The sequence below is a fragment of the Vulpes vulpes genome, chromosome 7 (genome assembly GCF_048418805.1).
Source record: "Vulpes vulpes isolate BD-2025 chromosome 7, VulVul3, whole genome shotgun sequence".
Taxonomy (NCBI): domain Eukaryota; kingdom Metazoa; phylum Chordata; class Mammalia; order Carnivora; family Canidae; genus Vulpes; species Vulpes vulpes.
This window is the reverse complement of record NC_132786.1, coordinates 72466236-72487027: the sequence shown is the minus strand read 5'-3', so window position 1 is coordinate 72487027 and position 20792 is coordinate 72466236. Positions and strand designations below refer to the sequence as shown.

At 45.4% G+C, this 20792-nt stretch overlaps 2 protein-coding genes across 2 annotated transcripts; one reads left to right on the top strand and one right to left on the bottom strand.

Moving 5' to 3' along the window:
* Positions 1–7782: 7782 nt before the first annotated feature.
* Positions 7783–20347, bottom strand: LOC140599572 (uncharacterized). The gene is made up of 3 exons (XM_072762715.1): positions 20272–20347; positions 19277–20203; positions 7783–8002 (listed from the first exon to the last, which is right to left on the bottom strand). The coding sequence occupies exons 1-3, from the start codon at positions 20345–20347 to the stop codon at positions 7866–7868; spliced, it is 1140 nt and encodes a 379-aa protein (XP_072618816.1). The 3' UTR covers positions 7783–7865.
* SMKR1 (small lysine rich protein 1) lies at positions 8055–15946 on the top strand. Its single transcript, XM_072764934.1, has 3 exons — positions 8055–8174; positions 11236–11304; positions 15606–15946. Exons 1-3 carry the CDS (start codon positions 8055–8057, stop codon positions 15801–15803), a joined length of 387 nt encoding a protein of 128 aa, XP_072621035.1. The 3' UTR covers positions 15804–15946.
* Positions 20348–20792: the final 445 nt, after the last annotated feature.

Genomic DNA, 20792 nt, shown 5'->3' with positions numbered 1-20792 from the left:
GCTGATGGAATAGCTCCTGCCTGGGACATACTGTTCTCATGGTAAAGGGCAGGAGCAAGCACCAAACCATACCGTGCAAGCACCTGAGGGTGCTTCAAGCTCCTGCTTGGATGTGTCATAAGTCAAATTGCTCATGTTCCACTGGCAAAAAGCAGTTCATATGGGGCAAGCCTAACATTGGGCCAGAGAAGTATATTCTACCTACAGGAAGACAGTTGCAACCAGACATATGGGTAGACAGTGAGTCACAGCAGCTTCTCAGTGAGCTTTTAAGATTGGTGGCAGGGCTTTCGTAGAGATTCTTGAGAATTTCCACAGCTTTCCAGTGAGCATTTGAAACCACCCATTGCAGTGCTTTATGCTGATATTTTCAGTTGAGATTTTCTTGACCTTTTGTGTCCATAGTTCCCCTAGCACTTCCACCTAACAAGAATCTTTATTATATAAAGACTGTTCTATAAACGAACAGGTGTTTTGATGATTTCTTTTTCTTCCACAAGTAGTTGTGATGAGTTTGAATTCTTTCCTCTAGGGCTTCTTGAGATGACCTATATTTACAATAAAACTAGTTGAGGCTCAAAATGAAGCTGTACTTCTGAAACAAAAATGACATTGGTTCATATAACAATCAGACTTGTGATGTTGGTCTCATCGATGCTATTGTTGATGAGCTAAGTAACACCACCTTAATATCCAGGCAAGGTCAGGTTTGAACTTTGCAACTCTCTGGCACTCTGTAAAGCTAGATGCTAAGTCTAGCTTTTCAGAGGCAGAGAGTCTTGCCACTATCTCAGAAATATTGGGCATGGCCTATTAACATCTGCTCTACCTATAATATATAATTCCAGTACAGACTTTTCAGTAATGGCACAATAAAATGTTTTCTGTAGATAATAAAATGTTATGGGATTTATAAACAACTTTTATAAAACACCCAGTAGCTTTTAGAGCCCCTACTGCTATTCTTACATGTATTTAATACTAGTACATATTTCAATGGATATTTTATATGATGCTTTTCAACATGAGACATCAAATATATACATAAACACATAGAATACATTTTAGAGTAAAAATGTCTACATCATGATTTTATCAACTATACTAAATAAAACTTGTCTGCCTCTGGGCCTCCTGCTTTCTTGTTTTCTCTAAACCATAAAACAAAGAAGAGTATCGTGATAGTGAAGAAAATTACCTTCCATATAATCTCACTACTCAACAATGAGCTATTTACATGGTGGAAATGTGTAATCTCTAAAATAGGGCAGAACAAAGGGAGAGATCAAAGCTCTGTCTATATTAGCAGAGCTTTTGGAGCAACATGCAAATGCTTTTGGAAATATTGGCATGGGTAAGTCCTAATTGGTGATTTGGGGGAGAGTTCATGAATTATATTTTACCTATTTTTTCCATTAATGAATTTTCAGTAGCCTCTGGTATTCCTTCAGAAGTCCTGCTATGGAAAGTTTATAAAATGTAAGTCCTGAGTACCTTACACTTTCAAACACCTTTTCCAGATGAATGCATTTTCTAAATGTTTGGCTATTCTAATGTTAACCGTAAAATGTTAAACCTCAGTATTTGGAAGATTTTTCACGGAAATGTATTCTTGAGTTGAAGGGATCAGAGATCATCTAGGACTGTCTCCATCCAATGCAAGAATTCCTTTAATTAGTATCACATATGTGTTTAGCCTCTAATCCTTTCACTGATAAGAATCTCACTACATCATAGTTTCTTTTTTTTTTTTTTACATCATAGTTTCAGTAGTAGTAACTGAAATGAGTACAAAAGTATTAACTACCTCAATACAATCAACTTATGGTGTTATTTGAGCCAGAAGAAATAATACATTTATGGAATCCAAATAACTAATATTAGCTATTAATTGTACTTTCTTCCCCATCATTATTAGTTTCCCAGGGCTGCCGTAACAAGTTACCAGAAACTGAGCGGCTTAAAACAAATGTTTATTCTCTCGCAGTTCCAGGGTCCAGAAGTCTGAAATCAAGGTGTCAGTAGGACTCACTCCCTAAAGGCTTTAATCATTACCTTGCCTCTTCTAGCTTCTGGAAGCTTCTAGCTTCATGTCACTCCAGCTTCTGCCTCTGTAGTCACATTGCTTCCTCCTCTTCTCTCTCAAGAGTCCCTCTGCTTCTCTCTTCTAAGGATACCTCTGATTGGATTTAAGGCCCATCAGGATAATCCAGGATAAGCTTCTTTTCTCAAGATCCTTCATTATATCTTTGCCATATAAAGTAATATTCACTCTTTTGCTATAAGGTAGTAGTCACAGTTTTCAAGGATAAGGACAGAGACATCTTTTGGGAGGCCACCATTCAACTCACTGTCCCACTACATCAGACACGTAGTAACAAAACTAATTAATTACTCTTCCTTTCTACTATTTGAGGTGTAAGGCAAGAACTGAAGCAAGTTATTTTTATTTGAAAAATGCTTGCAGCTATTGATGTAGTCAAAGAAGATTCAGGTTAAGAAAGTTTCAGGCTTAGGTAGAGGATAGGGCATAAGAAAGTGGTATAAAACTGAAGAATACATTTAGGTATTAGTATTTTTCATAAGAAGATACATGTAAAAATTTCAAGTAATTTTTCAGAGCACACAATGACAAATAAAACTTCTCACCCCAGATCCTTATCTCATTCCCCAGAAGTAATCACTAAATATTTTGTATCCTTTCAGAAAGTTCCTGTGATAAAACCCATCCCTTCCCCACCAATATTTTTTCTTAACACATGAGATCACAACATATTCTGTCCTATACTTGTTTTTATCATACTTATCCCAGAGACCTATCTTTCCATGTTAATATTTTCTTGAATAAGTATAACTTGAATATATTTAACAATCACTCTAGGTAAGAAGAAAGGGTATAAATGGGAAGAATGGTGTGTGTACACACATATGCATGCATATGCGTGTGTGGTGGTGGAGACAAGGTCAAGGGAGATTTACTCAGTTCTCATAGCAATAGGCCAAACAATTTGAAATATAATTTCCTACCAGCAGTTCTGGCCTTTCAGGCTGTCTGCTCCTTTAGTAATTGGCCAGATTTAACTTTCAAAAAGCAAGGACTTTAAGTTTTTCTTTTACATATTTTATAGAAAATAACCAAAGTCTTTCTAAGGAGCTACAAGAATACAAAAGTCATTCCATCTCTGCTCAAACACCTTTGGTGACAGTGACTTCCTTACTAAATATGACAATACCATCTGTCCCCTTGCCTCCAAATGGAAACATTAGTTTGAACATTCTGTAACTTTTTGTTCAAATGCTTAATGGAGCTGGCAGGACAAAGATCCTCCATGTGGACGCCTGTGAAAATATGTCTTCAGGGTAAGATGCAAGATATTTTACCCAGAAAGGCTATACAGCATAAAGGCTCAGACTGAGGGTTCTCAACCCAACTTGGTGAGATACATGCAGACTCTGCATCTATTTAGCTGTAAAGAACGACAAGTTCTTTCCTCTCTGCCTCAGATTCCCCATCTGTAAAACAGGGTTAATACTTACTACCTACCCTATAGAATTATAAGGATTAAATGAGTCAATGTGCATATAGTGCCTAGAATAATTCTTGCTAAACAGGAGTGTTCCGTAATTGCTGATTACTCATTTCATTTCATTCCCCTCCCTGTCAAAGAATACCCCAGCAAGAATAATTAATAGCATTTTAATACTCTAGACCAGGAATCAGCTAACTATAGCCCAGGGGCCAAATCTAGCCCACTGACAGGTTTTATACATAACAGCCCATGACCTAAGAATGGTTTTTACATTCTTAAATGGTTAGGGAAAAAAAAAAAAATCCATGGAAGAAAAATATTTTATGACACATGAAAATTCTATAAAATTCAAATTTCAGTTTCCATGATAGTTTTATTAGAACACAGCCATGCTCACTTGTTTACAGGTTGTCTATAAATGCTTTCATTCTACCTCAGCAGAGTAGTCGTAAAAGAGGACATAAGTCCTGTAAAACCTAAAAGAGTTACTGAGTTTGCCGACCCCTGCTCTGGATAATTTTGTCTCTTACCTACTCCAGCTGGTTTTTACTGTACCCCATGGTTCTCACTGCTGGGACCCTAGTGGCTGGCCAGAGGAAATTACCTACAAAGAACATTTTATTTTTTTCTGTAACTTCCTTACAATATTAGAGCTATAAAGGATGAAGTGAGTGCAGTGCTATAATGTTGAACTTAATGAGATGAAAAGGAGTGACCAGAGTAGAAAAGAGGAAATAGGAATTTTTAGATGTAACTTCTAAGAAAGATAATGATAGAATATTCTAAGTTTGGATGTTCTAAGAATGCATGCCTCAATTCTGGCAATGTTATTTTTTTTAAAAGAACAGCACAGTTTGTATTACTATTTATAAAGAAGACATAAGGATGTATAATCATAAACAGATAAAATTAGTAGTACTATTTATTTATTTTTAGCAATCTCTATAGCCAATGTGGGGCTCGAACTCATGACCCCAAGATCAACAGTCACATGCTCTTCCCAGTGAGCCAGCCAGGATCCTTACCAGTGCTATTCTTTTTTTTTTTTTTTTTAAGATTTTATTTATTTATTCATGAGAGACACAGAGAGAGGCAGAGACACAGGCAGAGGGAGAAAAGGCTCCATGCAGGGAACCCGACGTGGGACTCGATCCCAGGTCTCCAGGATCACACCCTGGGTTGAAGGCAGGCACTAAACCACTGAGCCACCCGGGCTGCCCCTCTACCAGTGTAATTCTGATGTGAATTTGAATAGTTATCTAAATTAACTCATCTTCCAGTTTACCCAGGAAGATTTGTTCAGTTCTTTTTTTTATTTTTATTTATTTATGATAGTCACACAGAGAGAGAGAGGCAGAGACACAGGCAGAGGGAGAAGCAGGCTCCATGCACTGGGAGCCCGACTTGGGATTTGATCCCGGGTCTCCAGGATCCCGCCCTGGGCCAAAGGCAGGCGCTAAACCGCTGCGCCACCCAGGGATCCCGATTTGTTCAGTTCTTATAGAATAAACAGATCTATCTTAAGTCCTAAGTATTAAATGATTCTTAAGTGGACTGGTATTTAAGAAAAATGCGTGTGTTGTCAATGACTTTTTTAAAAATTCTAATAGCAACGCTCATTGTGTTATTTAACAGTCTTTCAGCCACACACCTCGGCAGCCCTCTTCCCCTCCCTGCAGGTCAGTGCAAAGCCCTTCAAGGCTTAAGATCCACTTGGTCAGTGGAAAATGGTGCTGCTGTTGAAGTTGTGCTGATTGTCACTAGATCATCATTTTTATGTCCCACTTGTCTACTGACAAAGCATGCTCTATTTTTCTTTTAAATATTTTTTTTGAGAGAGACAGGCAGAAAACACAAGCAGGAGGAGAGGAAGAAGCTCGCTGAGCAGGGAGCTGGACAGGGGGCTCGATCTCACGAGCCTGAGATCATGACCTGAGCTGAGGGCAGATGCCTAACCAACTGAGCCACCCAGGTGCCCCCAAAGCATTCTTTCTTATGCGTTATAGCTTTTTTCCCCAGCTTTATTGGGGTATAACTGACAAAACTGTAATATATTTAAAGTGTACACCTGATGGTTTGATACACATACACATTATGAAAGGATTACCACAATTAACACATTCAGCACCTCACAGTTTTTTATGTGTGAGAACACGTATGTCCCACTCAGCGATTTTCAAGTTATACAACAGTATTATCAACTATAATCACCATGTGATACATTAGACCTCATTCATCTTATAACTGAAAGTTTGTACTTTTTACCAGCTTCTCCCCATTCCATTTTCCCTAACTCACAAATATATCCTTTAAAAGCAATGCTTACTGAAGATACTTTGAATTCACATAGCATTTTCACATTCATCCCATCATACTACCTTCACATCAACCCAGAGCAAGAAAGTGAAGCTCAGAGAATTGCTCAAAATTGCAAAACTCATATGTAGTAATGCCAAGTTTTGAACCCACATCTTCTGGCCTCAAGCCCAGTGTGCCTTCCTGAATAATACTAGCGTTTAACAGCACCAGCTGGACAGATGGACAGAGCTGGCTTTGATTCCGCTTGTGTGAACTTGGGCAACTTACTTACTCTGACCTCAAGCAAACTGGAGAACATAATGGAACCGACCACACTAGTTGCGGGGACATGATGCCATGGCGTGTGCAAAGTCCTCAGCAAGGTGCTGGACATTAGCGCTCCTTCAGTGTTAACTATTATTTGCAATACGAAATGAAGGTCTAGTTTAGAATGATGAAAATGTCAAGGGGAGGACCCACAAAAGAATTTACAAAGGATGCTCAGGTCGGGACTCCTCATTGGAGAGAGGAGTTAGAGATAACAGAGGGCAAGAGACTGCAAGAGCAGTGTTGCCAGTGACAACGGAAACGGAGAGGCCAACAGAAGGAGAGATGCCCTAAGGCCAGAGAAGGGTGCGGCCTCAAGACTGGAGCTCAGACGGAGGCCGTTCTTCCGGCTGGGGGCTGTGTCACCCCAACAGAGGTAGTCACTGACGTTATCAGATGAGTCGTCACGGGAGGAGGCACTGACATACAACAGCAGAGAGCTCAGGACCGGACTTGGAGATCAGCCAACCGTCGGGAGGGCAGCAGGAGGCAGACAGACGTGGGTACCTAGTGAGGTCCCGGTGAGCAAGGGGCTAAGGCACAGAGCAGAAGCAGCTGAGGAGGCGGCCGGCGCGAGGGAGCAGCGGTAACTGAGGCTCGGACATCAGTGAGAACGAAGAAGCGCCGGGCTCGGTGGGGGGGGCGGGGGGGTGCTTCCCTGGATCACGGCGGTCAGCCCCGGTCTCTGCCGCCGCCGCCACGTGCAAAAACACGAGTCTGCAAAGGCTGCTCCCCGCGGAGAGCGCAAGTAAACGGGCACCGAGACGGACCCCCGAGGCTGGAAGGGAGCTGCTCCGCCCCACGGCCTTCCTTACTCCCATTTGGGGCCCAAGAACCTTTTTGGCAGGAGTTGACTCTTCTGGGGCGTGTACCAGGCTCTTTATGAACCTTTTCCCATGTTTCTCTCACTTCAGCCTTCACAGGCCGTTTGTCATTTTCCGAAAAAGGTCTTGGCGTCTCCGACGACTTGTGCACAGTCAGCCCGTGGGTGTCCGAGCGCCGCGGCGCAAGCCGCCCGCTGCGAGGCCAGGAGCGCACCCGCCGCGTCCCGCCCCCACGCCCCGCGAGGCTGGCCCCGGGCCCTCGCCGCCCGCGCCTGGCGCCAGGTGAAGCGGCCCAGCCCGCGCGGCGAGGCCGGCGGGGCCGGCGGACCGGCTGCCCCGCGGGGCCCAACGGCTGCGCGCGCGGCCCCGGTGTCCCGGCAACAGGTAAACACCGCGCGGCCCCGTCCCCCGCGAGCCCGATGCCCCGGTGCCCCGGTGCCCCCTAACCCCGCCGGGCTCCCCTGAGCGTCCGGGGCGGCGGCAGGGATGGGCGCGGGGGCGCCGCCCGCAGGCGAGGCGGAGAACTGGGCTCGCTGTCTCTGCTTCAGGCCTGGGAGCCCGTGCGGCGCTCACCTGCTCCACTGAGGGATCGCCATGGTAACGGTCTTACTTAGTCTGAGATCCGAGGCTTTCGCTCAGGTAGTTTAACAGCGTTGGCCTCGCCGAGGCGCGCTTTACCAAGGTGTGTGACCCAGCCCCGAGGTCGGCACCTTCGTCCGCTGTCGCCGTGGGTGGTGTCCAGCCTAGAGACCTGAACGCTTGGGGTGGAAAGAGGACGGGGGGGGGGGGGGGGGGGCGGGGGACGCAAGGGCACAGCGAGCACGGCGGCCGGAGCCCTCTCCTGCGAGTTGCTCAGCTTCCGCTCCCGGGTTCTGTCGCGCCACCTTCACAACCACACGCGTGAGAGGTAAAGGGGCCGGCACAGGGGCGCGAGAGCCCAGCGAGCCGGGACGTGTCCGCAGCGCCCGGCCCCGGCGCTCGCCGCCTGCGGCCGCTGTCCTGGGTCCTGCGCAGGATTCGCCTCTGCGGATTGAGAAGCAGAAAGTGAGCCGTGGTGCGAGGGATCCTCGCGGTGATGGTCTCTTCCAACCCGAGTTTTTGGAAGGGCTCTGGAGGAAACCTTTTGCGCAGGGAATTCTTGAATTTTATGCCCAGGAAGGCCTGCAGCATCCTTGAACGTCCATCCCACCTCCAAGTCGTTGGCTCCCAGAACTCCCTCTGAAGCCAAACCACTCCAGTTCTCCATTGGATCTCTCCACCCCAGAGCACTTCCCAACTGTGTTCACAATCCAGGTCTTTTCACCGCTACCTTCTCTGCACTTTGCAATGGCATGTTCATTCTCCTGGCCTCAAACTCCTAAGCACTACTATTCCTCACCTTGAGCTTTATTTACCACATTAACCTCTTTTTAAAGATTTTATTTATCACGAGAGACACAGAAAGAGGCTAGAGACATAGGCAGATGGAGAAGCGGGCTCCCTGAGAGGAGCCTGATTCACAACTGGATCCCAGGACCTGGGGATCATGACCGGAGCCGAAGCCAGACCCTCAACCACTAAGCCACCCGGGTGTCTCACCGTATTAACTTCTCTACTTTAAACAAAATGAACAAACAAAAACACATACCACACTAGACCCACATTCTTCTCCAAGCCTCCTGCAGCTGCCCCATCTGAAGCTACTTATCTACTTTTCTTCATGATAGGCCCAGCTCCAAAGCACCTCCCGCTGCCACATTGCTCCCCAAGCCCCCATGACCTTCTACACCTCACTTACAGAGCTTCACCTATTTCAGCTTGGAAAGCCTCACTCCTCACCCCCATTTGACTCTAGTGTAGAAATGTGTTTGGCAAATCTGTGTCCCTTCTACTTCATTCCTTGTAAAAGCACTAAATAGATGTCTCTTGATTTAACTTGAGTCATTGCCCAGGGTGCTGTGCATGGTTGGTACCGTCATTTTCTTTCAGAGCCCAGGGAGCTGAAGCAAAACAGTTTAATAAAGCCATTGAAGTTAATGGATTCCCACTGCTCCTTGGATAAAAGTTAAACCCCTGAGCTTCCCAGGCCTGTAGGCCAGAGCTGTACACTGCCTGCCTTCCCAGCCTAAGCTCCCCTCACTCTGCACCCCCACCACAGTTGCTTATAGGCCAGCCACACTGACCTTTTTTGAGAGGTCCCTTCAATTTGGCATATTCCCTTCCACCTCAGACCCTTTGCACAAGCTGTTTGCCTGGGAATTCCCTGCCCCTCGGCCCACAGGTTGGCCTTCAGTAAACCCTTCTTCCTTCCTGTCCCAGTTGTGGTCACTCCCTGCCCATTCTGTGTCATCATAATGCCAGGCACCCTGGGTTCTTGCTCACAGGAGTGTGAGTTAATGTTGGTGACTAAATGCATTTGTAAATTCTCCTTCACCAACTGTAAGCCTCATGAAGACAGTAGCCCTGAATTGCAGGTTCTGGTGCTCAGTAGATATTTGTTAAGTATTTGTTGAATGAAGGAAGAAGCCATCTTAAAATCCAGAAAAGCAGATCTCTACATTTGCTTTCTAAATCCTGGGGTTGCATGGCATTTGAGTTGCAATGTATTCATTCAGCAAATATCTCTTCATACAAATGTGCCAGACATTGGTTTAGGCCCTAGGAATTCAGTGGTGACCTCATAGACAAACCCCTGGCTAGGAAACACACCATAAGTACACGAACCAAATAGCACTATTAAAGAGTGGAGTGTGCCTGGCGTCAGGAGCTAGAAAATGACAGGGCTGAAAGGGTTGTTGGGAAACCATCCGTACCTCCCTCCCTCCTTGCCTGGGACAGTCCAGTTTATGTCTGTTGAAGTGTCTTGGTTTGGACAATAAACTATATGGTCACTCTAGTTATAGATAGAATATCGACACAGTATCTGAGAGGTGTTTTCTAAAGAGGTGATATTTGAGCGGAGCCCTGCCCAAAGAGAAGTAACATATTCCCCTGGGAGGGTCAGCAGGAAGAAGTGGGAGTGGGGAGCAGCTGGGCAGGTTTGGGAACTAGAAGCAATGCCAGTGTGGTCTTCAGTAAGGAGTTTGGAGAGTCTCAAGGCAGGAGCTATGTGTTCTGGGACCTGAAACAGCCAAGGGCCATGGAGTTGTATTGAACCAACCCAACCAGCCGAGACACTGAAAGTTTTCACTCACAAAAATGTCTTCACAGATTGATTGAGGTATAAGTGATGTACAATAAGTTGCACGTATTTTAATGTACAATTTGATAACTTTGGCATCTGTATGCTCCCATTAAGCCATCACCGCAATCAAGATAACAGACATGTGGATCACCCCTGGGAGTCTCATGTGCTCCTCTGTAATCAGCTCTTTTCTCTTGCTTCTCCGTGTACCACCCCCGCCACCTCCCACCCCAGGCAGCTGCTGATCTGCCCTGACTATAGATCAGTTTGTAATTTGTAGGATTTTTAACATATGGAATTATACAGTATGTATGGGGGGGGGGTGGTCTGGCTTCTTTCACTTGTGTAATAATAATAATAATTATTTTTTAAGATTTTATTTTTAAGTAATCTCTACACCCAACATGGAGCTTGAACCCACAATCCTGAGATCAAGACTCGCACACTCCACTGACTGAGCCAGCCAGGTGTCCCTCACTTGTAGAATTATTTTTAAATTAAATTTTAAATTATTTTAAATTACTTTAAAATTATTTTTTAAATTTTAAATTATTTTTAAATTATATTTAAGATGTTTAATTTGGGCAGCCCCGGTGGCGCAGTGGTTTAGCGCCGCCTGCAGCCCAGGGCGTGATCCTGGAGACCCTGGATTGAGTCCCGCGTCCGGCTCTCTGCATGGAGCCTGCTTCCCCCTCTGCCTGTGTCTCTCCCTCTCTCTCTGTGTGTCTCTATGAATAAATAAATAAAATCTTTAAAAAAAATAAGATGTTTAATTTAAATTATTTTAAAATTATTTTTAAATATTTAAAAACCCATGTTGTAGTTGTAGCATGCATCACTAGTTCTTTTTATTGCTTAGTGATATTCTAGTGTATGGTTATACCACAGTTTGTTCATTCATTCCCTCACTGATGGACTTCTGGGCTGTTTCCAGGCTTTAGACTACCACAAAGTTACTACCAACATTGCATGTACAAGTCTTAGAAAGGATATACACTTTCATTTCTCTTGGTAAATACCTAGCAGTGGAATGGTGGGTCATATGGTAGGTATGTGTTTAACCTTTTAAAGAAACTGCCATACTGTTTTCCAGAATGCCTCTTTCATGTTAGATTCTCAGCAGCAGAGAGTTCCAGATCTTCTACATCTTCATCAGCACTTGGTATGGTCAGTCTTGGTAACCTGAGCCATTCTAATGAGTGTGTGCTGGTATCTCATTGCGTGTTTTTTTTTTTTCATTCACGAGAGACACAGAGAGGGAAGCAGAGACACAGGCAGAGGGAGGAACAGGCTCCATGCGGGAAGCCTGATGTGGGACTCCATCCCAGGACCCCAGGATCACACCCTGAGCCAAGGCAGACGCTCAACCGCTAAGCCACCCAGGCATCCCTCATTGTGGTTTTAGTTGCATTTCCCTAATGATTTGATGTTGAGTATCTTTTCGTGTGCCTTTTGGCCATTTGTATATCTTCTTTGAGAAAGTATTTGTTCAGGATGCCTGGGTGTTTGTTGTTGTTTGGTTGTTTTTAATTGTGTTTTGAGAGTCCTTTATCCATTCTGAATATAAGGGCTTTATCAGATATACAATTTGGAAACATTTTCTCCCAGACTGTGGCTTAGCTTTTCATTTTCTTTTCTAAGATTTCATTTATTTATTCATGAGAGACACAGAGAGAGAAAGAGGCAGAGACACAGACAGAGGGAGAAGCAGGCTCCATGCAGGGAGCCTGACATGGGACTTGATCCTGGGTCTCCAGGATCAGGCCCTGGGCTGAAGGCGGCGCTAAACCACTGAGCCACCCAGGCTGCCTGAGCTTTTCATTTTCCTTTTTTTTTTTTTTTTTTTTTTTGAGCTTTTCATTTTCTTAACAATATCTTTTGAAGAACACAAGTTGTTTTTAAAGATTTTATTTATTTATTTGACAGAGCGAGAGAGAGCGCACAAGCAGGGGGAGCAGTAGGCAGAGGGAGAGGCAGGCTTCCTGTTGAGCAGGGAGCCCTACATGGGGCTCGATCCCAGGACCCCAGAATCATGACCTGAGCCAAAGGCAGACAGATGCTTGACCAACTGAGCCACCCAGGTGTCCCGGAAGAACACAGGTTTTTAATTTTGATGGTGCATTTGTTAATTTGTTCTTTGATGGATTGTGCTTTGTTTGGTGACAGATCCAAGAAATCTTTGCCTAGCCTAAGGTCATAAAGGTTTTCTCTTCTATTTTCTTCTAGGACTTTTATACTTTTTGGTTTTATATTTAGGTATCTGAGCCATTTTGAGTTAAACTTTGTATATGATACAAGCATGAATTGAGGTTCGTCTTTTTGTAAATGGATATGCATTGTTCTAGCCCCATTTTTTGAAAAAGTTGCTCGATTGTTGAGCACGATGATCAGGAAAGAATTCCTGAGGCATTTTAGGTGCAATTTATTTAAGTAGCATGAGGATGAGATCCTTGGGCAGAAAGAACTGCACGTTTGTTGTACGAAGCTGGTGGTTATATGCTTAGTGCTCAAGGGGGAGGCAACATGCAGGGAGTATTAGATCATAAATGTTTTCTTTGAATTTCTACTCAGAAAACACTTTCGCAAGATTTCTCTGGCACTTGTTATTCAGCTCAGTATTAACCATTGGTGAGATGTGCAGGCAGTCACGAAACCCTTTCAGGATGTAGCAACGAGCACATATTTGATCCTCATCTGAACTATGCAGGATATGGGTTGGCCTTCTGGGCCAAAGAACATTTTTCTGCCTCTGCTCCTCCCTCATCAGTTATCATTGCTCTATTGAATTGCTTTTGCAATTTTGTGGAAAAGCAGTTGTTTGTATGCGGGTGGACCAATTCTTAGACTTTTATTCTCTTCCATTGATCTATTTGTCTATCTTGACACCAATACCATACTGTCTGGATACTGTAGTTTTATAATTCTTAAAATAAGGTAGCATTAGTCCTTCAACTTTGTTCTTTTTCAAAGCCCTTTGCATTTCCATATGAATTTTAGAGAGTCATTTTGCCAATTTCTACAAAAAGATGAAAACTTTGAATAAAAATATCAAATCTTTGTGTGTTAGTTATCAAACTGTCTTAGAGATTAAAACACTTTTTGGGGGGGGGCAGTTACTCCAGGTAAGTCATATGGTTGCCATGCAAAAAAGTATAAAATCATAAATAAAGGACCCCCAAATTTTAAGAGCTATGGCAGTGTACATCCTACACCCCAAGGGGATGTTTTCTCAGGAGGTAGAGTTAACATGAGTTTTCATATTGTTTTTTTTTTTTTAAGATTTTATTTATTCATTCATGAGAGACACAGAGAAAGAGAGAGGCAGAGACACAGGCAGAGGGAGAAGCAGGCTCCATGCAGGGACTTGATCCCAGGTCTCCAGGACCACGCCCTGGGCTGAAGCTGGTGCTAAACCGCTGAGCCAATTGGGCTGCCCACTTTTTTTTTAAATTTGAATTTCCACATTAAAGCCAGGTTGCTGTGTTGCAAGATAATTCTCAACTTCATTCCTGGGTTTTGTATCTAGAAATGTATTCCATTTCACTTAACAAAAATGTATTTTAGTGTTTTTAACACATCGACTTTATTTCTCTTTATTTAGCCTGGACATTTTTATTTTTTATTTTTTTGCCTGGGACATTTTAAAAATGAGATGCTATCAACATGGTGTCTATTCTATACAAATATTTAGCCCTAGCAAGTATTCTTGATAACTTACACATTCCTCTTCTTTCTTGGAGACACTTTCCATATAACACATCCCCATCTGTTATTTTATGTACGGGTGGGTTTCATTCACGATAGACACAGAGAGAGAGAGAAAGGCAGAGACACAGGCAGAGGGAGAAGCAGGCTCCATGCAGGGAGCCTGACGTGGGACTCCATCCCAGGTCCCCAGGATCACACCCTGGGCCAAAGGCGGCACCAAACCTCTGGGCCACCAGGGCTGCCCTGGAATCCTAAGATTTTATTTTATTTTATTTTATTTTATTTTATTTTATTTTATTTTATTTATTTTTATATTTATTTATTTATTTATTTAATTTTTTTGGAATCCTAAGATTTTAAATCACAATCTTCCAGGGATCCCTGGGTGGCGCAGCGGTTTGGCCACCGCTGAAATGTCAATTCAGCTTTGTGTGGCTCTAGCAAAACTTCAGATAGTTTGTTACCACATTCATTAGGATAATATCCATGCTTTTTCCTAAAAGGCCCTGGCCTGGCAACAAGGTCATGGCAAGAGCACAGGTGCTGAGCTAGTGGACACTGGTTTGCACTGTGACCTTGCTCTGCCTCCATTTTTCCATTCTTAAGACAGGAATAATGCCTCTCTGCCTCAAAACACAGCTTGGAGGAGTGATAAAATGATGGGGACAACCATTTATTGTTTCCTTCATGTCAGAGTCTATGCTAAGTGTCTTATATCCATCTCAACCCTCATGACTGCTTAATGAGGTAGTGACTACAACATAACAAATGTCAAAATATGTGTTTGCATCCTGATTATCTAATGTTTTTAACTAATCTTTATTATGAAAGTTTCTATACATAACAAAAATAGAATAGTAAAATGAATTCTTATATATCCATTTCTCAGACTCAGAAGTTGTCAGGATTTTGCCACATTTTCTTCATCTGTCTTTTGGGGGAGCTGCACTATTTTAAAGCAGCCTTCTTACATTGCCATTTCCACAGATCATAATGTGCATTTCTGAAATGCATAAACATTTTCTTCCATGACCCAATACCACTATCACACCAAACAGATTTTTTTAAAAAAACATTTATTTATTCATGAGAGACACACAGAGAGAGGCAGAGACACAGGCAGAGGGAGAAGCAGGCTCCATGCAGGGAACCCAACACGGGACTCAATCCTGGGTCTCCAGGATCACACCCTGGGCTGAAGGCGGCGCTAAACCGCTGAGCCACCAGGGCTGCTCACACCTAACAGAATTAGTAATTCCTTGATATTACCAAATGTCTCTGATTGGCTAAAAATGTCTTTTTCATTTCATTCAAATCAATGCAAACAAAGTCCATATAATCATTAGATTAGGTTTCTCTTTTATTTAAAAAAAGTTTGTTTTTGTTTTTAAAGATTTTCATTTATGTATTCATGAGAGACACACAGAGAGAGGCAGAGGGAAAAGCAGGCTCCATGCAGGGGGCCGGACATGGGACTCGATCCCAAGATCCCAGCATCACACCCTGGGCTGAAGGCAAATGCTAAACCGCTGAGCCACCCAGGGATCCCTCAGGTTTGGTCTCTTTTAATCTGGGTGCTTAATACACATTTGTTGAATTAGATTGCACGTGACTGCTCCCACTCCATGCAAAAATTTTTGTTATCATTACAATTCTTTCAAGAGTTTTTGTTTCTAATGTTCAATAGGAAATGCTGAAAATTATTTCAAGGTCAGAAAAACTAACTTATGCCCCATACATACTTGTCTTTGAAAGCCAGGTAAAGGGAAACAAGGAAAAAGCCAAGGCAAGTCTGGCGGGAAGAAGCAGAAGAAGCCGGAGGTGGACATCCTCAGCCCTGCGGCCATGCTGAACCTCTACTACATTGCCCACAATGTTGCCGACTGCCTGCACCTGCGAGGCTTCCGCTGGCCAGGTGCCCCCAAATCAAAAAAAGGGAAAAACAAGACTTAATAGCGTTCCCCAGAGAGCGAGCAGAACTTGGGGAAGAGAAATCAGGATAACCCAACTACTGCAAGCAAAATAGACTTTACTGGAGACCATTTGGATGCAAACTAAGTGTGCTTTTCTATGGTAGTTAATGATAAAGAAATGCATGTTACGTCCCAGCTAAATTCAGCTATAGCTAGCCAATTTGGTTTTTCAGAAGAAGTCGAGGAGAGAAAAAGTCTGAGTAATTCCTACCCTGCGTGGTGTAACTGATAGGACTTTAAAAATTATTATAATTCCGGGTCAGAATAAACTTTGTTCTCAAAAGGTAGTTCTAGCCTGCATGGATGATTTTCTTTTGCAAAAAGGGGTTACATAGAAAAGGCATGGCTGGGGCACCTGGGTGGCTCAGTCGGCTAAGCACCTGACTCTGCATTTCGGCTCAGGTCTTGATCTCAGGGTCATGAGTTCAAGCCTGTGTTGGGCTCCACGCAGAACATGTAGCCTACTTAAAAAAAAAATAGCAAAAAGCACTGGATTTGCTTATGAACATCTTTCTCTTGGGCCCTGTTTCCTTTTCCCATCTTTTTTTCAGGAAAAATAATGAAAACTTTGTTGCTATAATTTTCTTCTCAGCAGTCTGACTCTTGGTTGATTTTAATTAGCCAGGACGCCAGAGGAGGCTAAGATCGTCATTCCTGCTCTGACCTTGCTAGGGCATATAAACACATGACTCGGGAGTGACAGCGGACCGTGTCCCTGTGCAGGGGAAGGGAGCAGATCAGCACACTTGTCTCCCTTCTTTCCACCTCACTGGACTCTTCTCCACACTCTTCCTCCACATTCCCATCTTCCTTCCACCTTCTGCAGGCTTTCTGTTAAACTGGGCTGACCCTGAGTTATGGAACTGGTGCTAGAAAGTCGCCATGGGCATTCTGCTGCTATTCCCCAATCTCCCCAGTCTGTGTGGAACACTTAAGAAGAGAAAACAGCAGTTCTTTCTCTTCAGTCCAAAAGGCCTAGAAGCCCCAAATGTGAAACTTGGAAGGAAAGGCATTTTGAAGTATAAACACCATCTTTGAATCACTTAGCTTCTGCTCTGTCTTCCTGGCATGTCACACCACTTTCCTTCCCAACACTGACACCTGCACTGTGGTCCCCAGTCGCAGCTGTGAGCCAGAAGCTGATTCCTCTAAGGCAGCACCTGTCCTGGGATGATATCTTCTGTCTGAACTACTTATGATAATGCCATCAGTTACCTCGTGAGGATCTCAAAGACTCATGAAGTCTGCTAAGGAAGGCTGCCACCTAGGACTCGGGATTTCGTAAATCTCACAGAGAAAAGGAAATCACATGAATCCTTGTGCTAGAGAAGTGGGGTGCTCACACTGCACGTGGGTTTGCTGGGAATCACATTCCTCTAGCTGTCCCATCTGTGCAGACTCCATGTGAGACCTTGACTAGTTGCCAGAGGAGCCCTCACTCGCTCAGGTGAAGGTTGGTGCTGCTCTTAACCTGAAGGGGGCGCCCTCTCTGTCATCTGTTGACAGGCTTTGGAAGGGAAACCCCTTCCCACTCTGCTAGATGCTGCTGGGACGGATGCAGATGGCTTCTGTTTGTGAACACACTAACTCCAGGTCAGTCCTTCTCAAACTTGAGCGTGCAGCATGGCCACCTGGAGGATATGTCACAGCACAGAAGGGTGGGGTTCAGGAGTTTGCATTCCAGCTAACCGCCCAGATGGTGCAGCTGTGGGACCACACCCATGGAGAAGCGCTGCTCCAGCTAATGCTGCCTCACCAGGTGCTACAGGCTTGTTGAGTCCTTCAACTTGTAGGATGTCTAATGCCCTTCTCTGCCTCACTTGGTTCAGGAGCTTGAATCCAAGCAGTAAGGTTTATTGGAATGTTGGGGAGGTGGCATTTGCAGAGCTTCTTCCTGATGTTGTCCTCAGCACAGATGACATTAGTTAGGGGATATAGACACATGCCAGGCCTGCAGACCTTTAAAGGCTAAGGAGATTATCTGGAAGTGGAAATGCTTTCTCCTCTTGAGATGGTTAAATGATGAGCAGAAAGGCTAGTAAGCACTGGAATAGAGGAAGTACTAACCCGGGCACGGTTCACACCGAGCGAAGGAGGCTGATGCGCAGGCCCCATCATGACAGCAGTTAATTTTTGTTTCACTTTCAATGGTGTGTCTGCTGTGTTATCATGACACAGTTATGACAGGGACTTGGTGAGCCAAAATCCACAAAGAACATAATTGACAAAGTGAAAAGAAAATGTATATAGCCTTCAAAACAATATTGTATTGATGTAAATTTCTTGACCATGGTAATTTTGTTGTGGTTAAATTTTTTTTTTTTTTTATGACAGTCACAGAGAGAGAGAGGCAGAGACACAGGCGGAGGGAGAAGCAGGCTCCACGCACCAGGAGCCTGACGTGGGACTCGATCCCGGGTCTCCAGGATCGCGCCCTGGGCCAAAGGCAGGCGCCAAACCGCTGCGCCACCCAGGGATCCCTTTTGTTGTGGTTATATGCCAGAACATTCTTGTTCTCAGTAGCTAAAGTATTTAGAGAGAAGGGAATGATGTATGCAACTTACTTTGAAATGTTTCAGGAAAAAAGTGTGTGTGTGTGTAAATAAAATATATTTTTTAACATGTTGCCACATTTGCACTCTATATGTCTGTAAAATACATATCTATGCATATATAACAAATACTTTCATAACATGCATATGTATCATAGAGATCCACAAATAAACATTTTGCCACTTTTGCTCACTATGATTATAGGACTATAGGAAATATATACATACATACGTGCATGTTTACATATGGATACATGTATATACACAGTGTGTACAGGTATAAATATGACAAAATGTTAGTTCCTGAATCTAGGTCAGTGGCTCTCAACTGGTGGCTATTTTGCCTCCCAAAGGACATTTGGTGATGTCTGAAATATTTTCGGTTGTCTCAGTTGAGGGGATACCACCAGCATCTAGTGGGTAGAGGTCAGGAATGCTGCTAAACATCCCACAATGCACTGGACAGGCTCCCACAACAACAAATTCTCCAGCCCCAAATGTTATGGGGTGGAGGTTGAGAACCCCGTCTAGGTAAAGGGTCTGTGTGTTCATTGTACTTTCTTTCAACCTTTCTATAGGCTTGAGATTTTTAAAAAATAGAAAAGTGGTGTTTAAAAAAAATAAGAGAGAAAGTGTGACAGAAAGGTGAGGAAGTGAAAAAAAAAAAAAAAAGGCAGAAGCAAATTCTTTCCAGGATCTTGTCTGTAAGGGGAAGAATTACAGCGAGGGGGAAGAAAGCAGTCCCGTCAACCAGGCTAACACGCTCACCGCCCCCCCATCCCATGCAGAAGTATCCCAGGAGGGTGTCCATGCTTAGTACTACCTGTCGGGTAATACCAGTCCTGTCCCTCAGGCCCGGCTGGTTGGACCTGCGGGAGGCGCCTGAGGCCCGACCACTCACCCGCTGGCGACGGCGACGGCGTCTGGTCGCTGTGAGGCCAGGTGGGTCCCGCAGTCTCCGCCGTGGGAAGACCCGGAGAGCGAGGCGGGAGGGCCGCTGACGCTGGAAGGAAGCCCAGGAAGAGAGGAGGCCGCGGCCGGAGCCTGCGCGGCCGCCGAGAAGCTACAGCGAGCGGCCTCAGACGGCCCAGGGGCGCGGGGCGGGGCGCCCGCGGAGGCCGCGGCTGCGCGCCGTACCCCACCCCTCCCCCCGGGCGATTGCACCGGCCTGGGCGCCAGCCAGGGAGACGTGCGGGCGCCGTGGGAGGCCCAGGGAGAGGGCCCGCAGGCCCGGGGACCTGGGGACCGGGGCTCAGAGAGGCAGGGCGGCGGGGTGCGGGTCTACACACGGCCCATGCGAGCTCGGGCTGGGGACCTAGGCCTGGTCGGCTGGAGACGTAAAGCTGCGCTGGGTCAGGAGCCCTGCGGAGTCTCCTCTCCGGGGGTAGAAGGAGAGGAGGAGGGTGAGGAACGGAACCTGGAGATAAGGGGGGGTCTGTGGGGCCGCGGGCGGAGGGATGGGAACAGGACTCACGACCTGGTGGATGACGGGTCTGCTCCTCCAGAGCAGGGCAGGAGCGTAAACGTGGGCGGGGGGAACGCGGGGCTTCAGCGGGTGCACAGACCCAAACCTGCGGGTCGGAATCCGGGCCGCCCGGTGCCCCCAGGCCGGGCCGGGGCGTCCCGTCTCCCCCTGGCGGTGGGAGGCTGCAGCGCGCGCCCGCCGGGTCTGAGCGCAGAGGCCCCAGCTCGCCGCGGGGTGGCGAGCCACCTGCGGTTGGCTTTGGGGCTGCATCACGTTCTGTCGCGGCCAAAGCCAACTCGAGATTGATTTTTTTCCCTCGCTTGACACTCCTTACCTTGATAATCCTGTGTTGGTTGTTGCCCTCTAAAAAAATGTCATCCGACCCCTCTGACCCAAACCCACTGCTCCCGGGACGAGACCAAACGTCCTACCAAGGTCCGCAAGCAGAGCGGCCAGGGCGCTGCGTCCTCCCTGCCTCCCAGCACGACTGTGCCCTGCTCTCGGCATTCCCGCCACTCCCTCTCCCTTCTGCCTCAGATATTTTGCGCCTATTGTTCCCTCTGCGTGGGACACTCTCCTCCCTTTCCCCCGGCTAACTCCCAGCCGTCCTTTGGATCCCAGCTTCCTATCTTCCAGGAGACGTCTCCCTGACCCTGGGCCATAGCAGGTCATGTGCCCTATGCACTCTGCAGGGCTCTGGACTTCTCCATATTTTAACGATTAAATGGCTAATTGTTTAGCGGTTATGTCCCTGCTAGAATGTAGTTCTCTGATAGTAGGGCTTGGCAGCTTGTTGAAGGCTTTCATGTGCCCTGTTACATTGCCAGAAGCCTGGCATATAAATATATATTTTTAAAGATTTTATTTATTTAGTCATGAGAGACACAGAGAGACAGGCAGCGACACAGGCAGACGGAGAAGCAGGCTCCATGCAGGGAGCTCGAGGCGGGAC